This window comes from Hylaeus anthracinus, unplaced genomic scaffold (genome assembly GCF_026225885.1).
Source record: "Hylaeus anthracinus isolate JK02 unplaced genomic scaffold, UHH_iyHylAnth1.0_haploid 0, whole genome shotgun sequence".
Classification (NCBI taxonomy): Eukaryota; Metazoa; Arthropoda; class Insecta; order Hymenoptera; family Colletidae; genus Hylaeus; species Hylaeus anthracinus.
In genome coordinates, this window is record NW_026533254.1 from 24340886 (window position 1) to 24352356 (window position 11471).

The window sequence follows — 11471 nt, forward strand, 5'->3', positions numbered from 1 at the left end:
CCTTTGCAATTCTATTGCACGTTTCATTTACGTCAGTCAATCATTCACAGCGACCAAAACTGTACTGACCTCTGTTTGACAAGATTCCCCTAACAGATCCATCGACAAGTAGTCGACATATTATTTCTGGATTCATCTAGTAGAAATATGAAAATGAACCGGACCCTAGGAAGTTTAAGGCTGCGAGCGTGGCAGTCCTGGCACGCCAGTTCTTCCCACCACAAATAGACATCGTACACTAGATCCGCGCGTCGAATCTGCGGCGAACTATTTTCGAAACTTGGCCAAACGCGGCAAGTTTGCCCAGCCGGCAACCGCCTGCGCGTCCAGTTCCAGTCATTCGAGCTTTGCCACGCCAATTTCGCGATATCTTGCTTCGTCAGTTTACGGGTGAACGTCCACTTTGAACCGTCCGTAACCTTTGAAACAGGATCTAAAGTTAGAGTCGTCTAAACGAGGTCGAATCGGTGCACAGTTTCAGGTGGTTACGAGGGGAAGCTTTTTCTTCAACGTAGCAATTTTTTATTCGCGAGCTTTTATGAATTTTTTTATGAATTTTTGATTCTTCGAGTGGGGTGTGAATATTTCTCGCGATGGATTTGGTGACGTTTCTTGGCGAACTGGGGAGATTTTATCGATGGTAAGTGTGTGCGTATGTGTATGAATGGTCTTTTTTTAAATGAAAGGGGAATTTGGCAAAGATAATTTTAGTTTTTAGTTCAGAGCAGGCGGGATTCATTTTCTTAATATATTTTAGACCTGATCTGAACACTTGTCTAACAAATCTTTACATAATTTGAGTAACTTCATGTTTTCTGAATTAATTAATAATGAAATAAATGTCCTCCACGAGGAGGTTGAAATTCAAACCTAAAAAAGAGGTGAAAGAAATGTTGAAGAATAAAGAAGTACGTCTCCATTTCGGCAGAGTTATACACAAGGAGCGTATCGAGTCGAGCGTAATGCATAAATGTGAAGGTAAATAAACATCCACGGTGCAAATGCATATATGCTGTTGGCAACCTAGCATCGGTAACGAAAGCTTTAAAACGCGTTCAATATTTTCGTCCGAAGGAATGTCAAATAATCGATAACCGATTTTATTTTCCAAACAATTTAGAACCACGAAAATGAAATATCAATTCGCGATTAAGTATCGTTTAGCGTGTAGTATTTTTTAATTTTATTCCAACGTCGAAGAAACCCGAGAATCGAGTAATTTTCTTAAAATTTGTTTGTCCGCGATGCCAAGAAAAGCTTTGTTTTCACAACGGCCCCCACCCGTGCGTGTATCGTTTGCTCTTTCGAAGCATTGAAACCGCAGATGTCCCTCGTGTGATTTCTTAGAGAACGTTCGACTACGAAAATGTATTTTGAAACTCAAAGCAGTTTCGACACAGGGTTGAAATGTTGACGTTGCGCATAATTTATTAAGGTTCCTCAAAGCTCGATGAATTTCGACAGAAGATCGAAGTCAAAGCAAACTCCTCGCGATGTTATATGAAGAATTTTTGAAGTCTCTTGAATTTTAAGAGACTTTTTGTTTCCCATTTATTCTATATTTTTCGTATTTTCCTGCAAGAAGGAATTTCTCCAATAAAATTACTCCCATTAATTAATTAGTAATTGTTCGATGGTTAATGACTGGAATCGTGGCACCATTTTCCATCGAATGGATCGTTCATCAACCCGGACGCTGAAATACCGAGATAATTAAATCAGCCCGTCGGAAAAGCTAGCGAAAACAAAAACATTTCGTTAGCCACGGGTCGAAGCTTTTTCCCCGAGCTTTTGACAGACGTAGCAAGGGGTCAGTGACGTATTAAAGTATCTAGACGTTTCAACGAAATGAGAATTTGTCCAGCTACTGGACACTCGAACCTTTGTCGCAAATCTTCAAACAACTCCACTGTTGATGCCATTGAATCAATATCGTCGTTACATTAAATTTCTCTTAAAAACTATAGTAAGTCCGAAGTCAGTTGGCCGCTCAAGGTCACCCAGGCGTCACCCCTCTCCCTTATTTCGTTGGCCTCGCCCCCCGACACCTCGCCTGCTCGCAGAAAGCCCCAAGCCAGCCGAATTATTTCGAGCCGTTCGTATAATTGAACCTCTCGAAACTTTTTCGAAGCACTTGAAACGCTCGAGCACGCGGCTTAACCCGGTTTTTTTATCCGAGCCCCTCGCTCGGCTCTCCATCCTTCGGGGCAATCCGCACCTGTATCGTGTTCGCGCGATTAAACGGGGTGGGGCCTGGTTCTCCGGGCGTCGCGCGAAAACCAGACGCCCGCTTGCGTCACGTCGGATTATTTTCAGGCGATTTAAAAACGCTTGACAGATTGCGCTGCAGCGCGAAGAAAACACGCCGCGTCGCGATGAACAAAAAAGAAGAACATTCAGCAATCCTCTTCCACGGGTAAATATTCCCCTCGAAACGTTTTATCGAACTGCTCGTTTGTTAATCATTTCGATGTTCCTGGCGCACGTGATGAGACGCAGGAAAGTCGATATCGATTGGAATACACTTCGTGATTACTTGCGATCCCACGATTACGATGTTTGCGTTACATAGGAATCGTGACGGGTTCACAAAATAAAATTGATACAGCCACAAGACCTTGTTATGCTTTCGTCGCAATCTTTCTGATCCTTGTGACTATTGTGATCCCACGATTGCGACGGTTTCGTTACACAAAAATTGCGATCGATACAAAGCGTGACGTTTTCACAAACTAAAAATGGCGATATAACCCAGAAACATTGCGATGTTTCCATCGCAATAATGACAGCTTCCAAACGGGAGGATCAAAATCCTGGAACTGACCACGCAATGCAGTATGCCAAAACGTCGTGAATAATCCAGACTGCCGAGGAACCACCCTAACAGTTTCGTTCCAAGACCCCCGTGGCGTCGCTCACCAGGAATCCATTCGAGCCACCTCCGACATTTCCGTCTGTACACGTGACGAAAGAATCTTCCTCGAAGCGAGACCCGGCACGCCAAACCAGCCACTACAAAAGATTTAAATAGTCGCGCGCGCGGGCGAGAAAGAAGGCGGCGGTTCGAAAGGAGAGGGACGCCAGGCGTCGGCGGTGTTGTGGCCATCCACCAACTAGTTTTCACCGACGACTCAAAACGATCGGCATGCCCCGGCGTCACAACGTGTTCAGATCAGGGAAAGTCATCGTTGCGACGTACTTTGCTGTCGACGAGGGACTTCTCTATTGCCCGAGTGTTCGAGATTTACTTTGCGATGATTGTGACAAGTTGTGATGAATCTACTGCGAGGCAACGACATTTGTGGCGGTTGTAGCATTAGCAAAAGACTGTTGCAACGATTTTAATATACCCAAGGGTGTCCTTCGACGATTTGTGATGATCGCAGCACAGATAAGAAGCCTTGCGAGAGTTCTATAGTCCGTGAAATCCTCTTGCGGTGATCGCAGTCTCAATCGTCAACTGTCAACATCGAAAAATAAAAGGATCAGCAAGCCACGCTAGCATTCCGAGTCGGAAACTAGTGAGCAAACTCTCCCAGAAGTTAAAGTGCAAACACCCCTCAGCGGTTCGGTACTGAGACGAACTAATAGCGCGACGTTCGCCCCTGACGCCGTTCACCAGGCGCGGAGAGATTTAGAGCAAGGACGCGGCGTCATTAAGTAACTCTGTTTCGACGTCGAGCGAAATGAATGGGTTGCACGTTGCGGGAGATCGCCGATCCATCAGACGAAACTGCATATTCCACGTCCGTGGAATTCGTGGCGGCGATGACGTACAGCCGCGCCATCTCGCGGACCCTGTTCGTCGACGGAATCCCCGCGCACGTAATTTAAACTCGTCGGACGCGGAACAGCGAGCGTTCAACGTGTTCTGAAACGTGACATCGTCAGCTGGGAAGCGAATATTATTTTCGGTGAAAGTAAATATTGATTCGGAGGTGGTTGAATCGCTCCATTGTTAGGGCGGCGATGGTCAGCAGCGACGGGTGCGCATCGGCGCGCCATCTCGCGGACCCTACACGCGAACTCTGAGCTCTCGTAGTGCTTGTTTAACGACTCTCGTGCTGGAACGACTCGCCGAATCGGATGTGAACCAAGAGTCGTGAGCGGAGAGATGGACAGACGGAGGCTGCCACTATGCACAGAAGAGAAAGGGGAAGAAGCAGGCACGATGAAAAAGGGAGTACGTTCCAGAATATTCTATCGCTGAGATTTCGGGTATCGAATGGGAGGAGGTAGCGACACTTCAAAGGAGTCTAAAAAATTGAACGTGTCCGGTTGGAGCAGAAATTCTCCTCTCACGGAAATTTCAATTCTACTTTAACCCTTCGGTTAAATAATTAAAAAATCTCCGCCATCTCCTCCTAAAAAAGTAACCTTTTTCCTCTAACGAATCTCGGATATCTGTCACGTTCTTCTCTCAAAAGACCCCCGTCGGTTAGGCTCGTTTTTCCCGCGGGCGGTTTTTCCACGAGAGAAGAAACTGGCCGCAACGCGGAAAACCGTCCGAACTAATTCGGAAAAGCTGCGGGATACGCTTGAAAGTGCAAGAAACTGGCTTTCATGCTCGGCCTAACGGTGCTTGCCTCGCGAAGACGCTTTATGGAAAAAGTTTTTAATATTCTCTCTGCTTCGCTCTCGCCCCGCCCTTTCTCCGCCCCGCACTCCCCTCCTCCACTCACTCCAGCCCCCTCTTCTCGGCGTTGGCTCGCGAAAAAACGAGGACGCGATAATGACCACCGAGCACAGGTGGATATGATTTTCGTCGATAGAATCTACGCGACTTCTTCCTTTCTCGACGACAGAGATATCATTTGATCGTGAACGGCGGGGTGGGGGGGGGAGGAGGAGGAGGAGGAGGAGGAGGAGGAGGAGGAGGAGGAGGATTTCTCGTGGAAATGGAAAGCATTGCCGAAAGTAGAAAGAGATAAAAGTGTCGGCGAGCACCGCTTCTTCCTGGATATTAGAACCCTCGACAGGTTTGGACCAGCTTCCTATCGGGGGTTGAGGGTCGATCCACGAATTCCCGTTTTGCAACTTGCAATTTATTTCCAAGCATATTATTGCACGATCAATCTTGATCAATTTTCTTACCAATTATTTATTATAAATATAAGCGAGGAGAATTTAGCTCATGGGCGATAGTGGTTCAAACAAGCTGATCCGCTCATAAATAAATAAATTTATTATCGCTCGCATACACCAGGCTAAATAAAAATTGCTACGAAATTGCTACCGTAAGATTTACGAATGAATCCAACCCAACGATTGAATCCTTGATTATTTGGAAAAATCTCAAATAAAATACTGGAGGCGTACACGTCGAAGGATTAAGCGATAATAAAATTCGAAAACCGTCGTCGAAATCAGATTACGCGCCCAGCTTTCGGGCGAAGCAACGCCTCGAGTCGCGCTCGGAGTCGCGTTGCGAAAGCACGTGACTGCACTAGCAAAATTAGCATACGCCGGGAAAAGCGATCCGGCGCCGCGATCGCCAGAAACGCGGGTTGACAACGCGACAATGAACCGCCGCTCCTGAAGAGGAGGCATCGAGACGCCGGAAGAGGCTACAAACCGCTCCGAAAACCGCGGGAAAGATCGTGTGATTTAAATTCGACGGATGCAAGACAGTGAGTAAACGACGCGTGTGAAAGCTCGTGGGGAAATATCAGGTGCGCGGGGAAGGGAGGGCAGGGTGCGTTGTGTAAATTTCTTCTGCAAAGGTGAGGGAGTAATTGAAATGGTGTTTCGTTAGTAAAAGATTCCAAGTCCTTAAATGAAAATTGGCGACCTGGAGTTTTTATTTCATGGGAATAATAATGGTCCACGAAAATCGAACGTGGTGTATTCGTCGAAGGAATATGGAAGGAAGTAGTCGCGATAGACGCGAGGAATTCGGTTAGGTTCCGTGTTAATTGTCATGGTGGAACGTCGCGTAGTCTTGAATTAGTAAATTGAAGGTCTTCGTAGTCCCGAACAGAGGCACGATTGTAATCTTGCCAAGAGCGGAGAGACGTTATAATATTGTAACGGTGACTAATTTTAGCGACAATGGGAATGGGTTTTTCGGCTGACGCGATTAGTCATCGACTAACAACTAGCTGGAACTGCACACTCGTTGCGAATCTCGGATTATTATTATCAAACTTGTACGTCGCATATTTTTTCTCTTCGAGATATCTGGTGGGGCAACAATTTTAATATCTTGCCCGATGTCTATGTCTTTGCAATTCTATTGCACGTTTCATTTATTTCAGTCAATCATTCATAGTGACCAAAAATGTACTAACCACTGTTCAAGACAGGGAATCTTGCTTATTGCTGGAATATTGCTTGATTCGAAATTTCCAAGATCAAAATCACAGCAGATCGTAAAAGAGCGATAGCATGTACAGTAGTTGTATAGTCTCAATGAGTAACTATATATCACCACATTTTTCAAACGTGACCCCACGAATAATCTTCAAAGCCAACCAGCAAAATTTTCGCGCGAGACCGAAGCATCAATTGGCAAGTTTTCCAAAAGCCCAACCGTTCGCCTCCAAAGCCGCGTCGCTGGAATTTAGTGCACAGTTCGCGGCTCACGCTACTTCATCATCTTCAAAAATAATTCAGGTCGCGCAATTGCTCGCAAAAGCAGGCGAGAATATCCCGACCTCGAAACCGCGTTAATTTTCCTCGTACAGTCGACAGAATTTTTCCCATCAAAACCGCGTTTTGCGCGCGACAGATGCCGTTTCCGCTCCCATCGAAACGGCCGTCTCAATTCGCGCCCTTTTGGAAACCGAACTCGCTGGCGCGAACGGCACACGAATCGCGCCCGCGGCAACGTGGCCCTTTTGCTAGTCTTTTAAGCTCGTGCTCGCGTCAAGCGTAAAAACAGCGCGGCTTTTACGAGTCGCGAAAGCGACCACTCCAACAGTGAAAACGCGTTGTCTCTGGCTGGCCGCGTCGAGAGGACCGGTTTTCGCGCGTTTTTAAACTGCGACTCCAAGACGGACAAACGAATGTTTTTCTGTGGGTACGCGCCAGAACGCTATTGGTGAAAACTGTTAGAAAACAGGGAGCATCGGTGAATATTAACTGTAAAATTGTAAACTGTAAAATTGCAGTTGTAATTATAGAGTGAGTCTTTCGGTGAAATAGATCTTCATTATTATTTTCTTGGTGGAAACTTTTTCAATAATTACATTCTTATCAATATTTTCCAGCTGGTAGTTACTTGCGTGGGAATTTTCCGAGTGACCTACTCGTCAACTAATCGATTTTCTGGGTAGCTAACTAGTCATCGATTCATTAATTTTTCGGATGACGTGTTATTCACGAATTCATCAATCTCCGAAGCAAGTAGCTACTAATCTGAGTAGCTTACTACTTATCGGTGTATTTTCTAAAGTAAACCTACCCCTCGATAACTTTTCCAATTGATCAGCTACTCACTATCATATTACAGAATTTTCCAATTAACCAGCTACTCGAGAACGAACCACACCGCAAACTAAAGCTAACGACCAGCTTTCCACTTTGACGGGAGCACCACTTACAATCAGAATTACCCACCCACCTATCCCCCCAAACCACGGAATGGGTGAAACTTCGAAGGCCCCGCACGTGGTTCCCAGGCTTCCCTATAAGTCGCGACACGTCATTGGAAATTCGAACGGTCGCCAAGCCAAAATAATTCACTCGCCGTCAATTCGAAACAGCAACACAGCGCTTACAAGGGGTTGAAAGGGACTTCCCATTGGACTTCCCCTTCGAATTTCCGGCGCATTTAGGCGAGAAAGTTTATTTCCAAGTTCGACGCTGAAAAGCACCCGCTGCGACGAAATAATTTCGCGCGGAGGCCAGAAAATAATAACGCCGACGGTCGATTTCGAATTCACCTGGAACTTCGGGGGCCGCTTAATGCGCTGGGGGATAATAGAGAGTTGAGAGTTTCGCTTATAAATTTATAGCATCTGTTTCCCGCGAAAGCACGCGATAACGAAATTGTCGCTCGAAGCTAAGGACGAAGACGATAGGAAACTCTCGTCCAGATTAGAATTTCGGACGTCGAATAGAAATGGAGCAATTTTGTATACAGCGTTGTTGTCAATAATTAATTCCCCGACTGATTACCTAGCTACCAATGAATTTTCCAAGCAAGTAGCTACTCAAGAGTAAATTTTCCCCTCAAATAGCATTTCCAAATGAAATACCTACTCATCAATCTATTCACCAGCTGATCATTCATCCATAAATAAATTGTGAAGCTCGCTATTATTCAAAATCTCTAAGCAACCAATCATTAATTGACAAACTTTCCAAAACCCAAATCCTTCGAAACAATGTTCTGTGTGCAAACAGTTGAAGTAGGAAGACAAATGGATTCCACTTTCTTGGGGTCTCCGTTCACGCCTCGCCAAACGTTAAATGTTCAATGAAAGATTCGCGTCGCGACACGTTACAAACGTTTTCCGTGAACGACGCTGTCGTGCGTCCGAGCGTGAGCTCTTCGAGGTTAAAAATACCAGAGATGGTAATTATTCAAAGGCATGCAAGTGGATATTTTGACGTGGTCATGCACAGAGACGTCATCGAGCGTTCTATGGAACTCCGTGTCCGGGAATACATATCTCGTCTACCGGGTGATTCATTTAAAATATACCTCGATAAAGTGTGATCTCGAAACGTGTGTTACAACATTTTACGGAAACTATTCGAGTAGATTTTTTGATATTTTTTTTTTTTTAACGAAAACTACACGGTGGATTGAAATGAAACTTTTAGTGCTCATCGATGTACCTGCTAAGGTCACGCGTGAATTTTTATGCGTACCTTGTTGCAATAGTTACTTACTGAGTTATTTATTGTTAAATAAACGGTACAACGAGAATCATTTAAGTTATTGCCTTGCGTGTAACGAAATCGTTCGATAATAATAACAACAGTAATAAAGTTTGGAGAACAATGAAATCAGTTTGACTAAAATAAAATCGCAACGTTTCGTTTAGAGTTCCGTCAACAAATCATTGACACTTCGCGCCGGGACACCCAGTACACTCACGACGGCGATAATTTAGTGTCAGAGCTCTTGTGGCCGTAAAACTAGCGCGTGCAGGAATACCTCGAAGCCTGTCTGCTGTTCGAAACCATAAACAACGATCTCTTATTTCGACGACGTCGGGCGACGCCTGTGCCCGTCGCCCCTAGCTTCGTTCCTCGCAGTTCCAACCAACCCAAACAATACAATATCTCCCACGAAAGAAGGCTCTGTTGTGCCTAGGCTCAAAAACGTCGCTTCTGGTGACTGCATCACCTGTCAGAGGAGTTGGAGGCTGTGAGGAGTGAGGGTTCAATCCTAAAATCTGAAGGGACACGTCTGGGGGGAGACTAGAGGTCTAAATCTGAGTAATGCAATATTTTCAAATAAAGGAATCACTTTCTAGGCCTAGAGGCCTCTACTCTAACCGTGTCATCACCTATCAGACACTTTCTATCCATGGGGATTGAAACCTGACACCCAAATGGACCCTAACAGGGACCTGAGCGTCTAGACCTACGCGATAGAGAATTTTTAACTAACGGTATGTCTTCCCGAGGCTGGAAACGTCAGAGGACCTCCAAGATATGATGTCCGATCCTGGAACTCGTGGTCTAGCAGGAAACCGGACGTCTCCGCGAGCATCGAGACAGGAAATAGCCTGCAATTTACGAGCCCTGGAAGTAACCAGCGACTACACGGAACGTTCGTCATCCTGTCGATGGAACAACCGCCTGGAGGCGATGGTCGTGCGTGTACGCGACTCCGTTAGAAAAAGTCAAGCAGCTTGGACCAAACCTGAAGATAGTCTCGGGAGACACGAGGCGAGGATTAAGTAGACGAAGGGAGGCAAAGGTTGCTCTGTGTTTCAAGGAAGGGCTCGTAGTACATCTATCGACGTACTTCTGCAACCGCCTGGGGGCTTCGAAGGCATCTGGAACCAAAATATATGGTTCCGCGAAGGTGAAGGCCACCTTCGGAACAAGGATGAAAACAAACGACACCAAAAAGAAAATTGAATTACGCGTTGCTCGCTTTCTTGAGACTTCGAGAGTTTCAGAGAAGCTCGAAGGTACAGAGTGCTCCAAAACTGAAGGGTTCACTCCGTGGAGCGAATGAGAGTACGTCTTCGCTTTACGATGCTTCCAGCACCATAAACGTCGGCAATTTAACGGACACATTCTGCCTCTTAAAACAGAGAGACATAATAAACAAGCGGCGCGTAAAAGTGTCATTAATCCAGGTCGTGTATACTTTCGCTAGTGAAAGTGGGTGGATTAAATTTTCTGAATTAACCAAACATTCTAGGAGAACCCTTCTCTAAGGTGGCCTCAACGCGTAGTTATCAACAGCAGATGATGGTGGGTGGATAGGTTCATCGCTGTGTAATACTCTTGAGAAAATAAACGAACTTTCAGTTAGACAACAATATCTATCAAGCTCAGCAATTCGGAATCCAACGTACGTGCCCCGAGTTTGACGTCCCAGTTCCAAAGGATCGATCGTTCCGCGAAGACCTCGATGAAAACAAACGCGGTGACTCCCGTCGATGCAACAACAGGACATCCACCGGACGTCATCGGTTAATTACACGCTCGGTGGGAACCTGGGGGCTCGGGAGCTCATAATCGAACGCGATGCGGCCGTCTGCCAACGGCCAAAATTAGATCACTCCGATATCCCGTGTAAATTATCACGATCGAGCTCGTCGAGGCATCCGCGATCGCTTCGAGGAAACTCGTGGAATCGATTACCGTAATGCTGATCGTCTTTCGTATTTATAACCCGCATTAATCAACTAGTCGCCTCCTGCGAGAAGATCGACGCGCTCCGTCGAGCATCGAGGACGCCGGTGCTGCGTCGAGGATGATGAATAGTGGTTGAAATCGTTGTGTGCGGATGCGAGGTCAAAGGATGTTGAGAATTTTTGTTTGGACAAGATAGAGAGGTGGATGAAAGAAGCTAGAACAAAAGCTAGATAGCTTTGATTATCTCGACAATTCGATAGGGAGAGACTGCGGGACCTTGAAAGGGAAAGGTATAAACGCTGGGCACTGATAGCAAATGTTTATATAAGATTAGTATTTAAGGCTAGAGGGATAGCTTTGATTACTTTGCGACAGCTCGGTCGGGACCGGCGAGCTATTTATTTCGAAACAGGTGTGCTACTCGGCTCGACTTTGTTCCTGAGCGTGACGAGGAGGAGAACCCGTAGATAAAAAAAAGGGGGTTCGGTGTAGCGGCGAACTATAAAGTGATCGCTCGGGCACGAGTGTTGTGCTTTGGAGAATGACAGAGGATAACACGCTTTCTCATTTTAGCGCTAGTAAAATTAAACAAATGGAATGTATATGTCCAACTAACAGTAGTATTTCGGAGAATATACACGCCAGAGAAAGAGAGAGAGAGAGAGAGAGAGAGAGAGAGAGAGAGAGAGAGAGAGAGA

The 11471-nt window shown here is 45.8% G+C and overlaps 1 protein-coding gene across 5 annotated transcripts in view; it reads left to right on the top strand.

Annotated features, from left to right (window-relative positions):
• The window catches only part of LOC128896291 (uncharacterized), a 33148-nt gene that overhangs the window by 14543 nt on the left and 7134 nt on the right, over window positions 1-11471 (top strand). The window contains exon 1 of one of the 5 annotated variants that reach the window (XM_054159560.1): window positions 3132-4183. The exons of 3 other annotated variants lie outside the window; for them this stretch is intronic. In XM_054159560.1, coding sequence (XP_054015535.1) covers window positions 4138-4183 — 46 coding nt within the window. In that variant the 5' untranslated portion in view covers window positions 3132-4137. Of the gene's footprint in view, window positions 1-3131; window positions 4184-5484; window positions 5631-11471 lie in introns of those variants that run through there. One more of the 5 variants, XM_054159561.1, reaches the window with a different exon arrangement.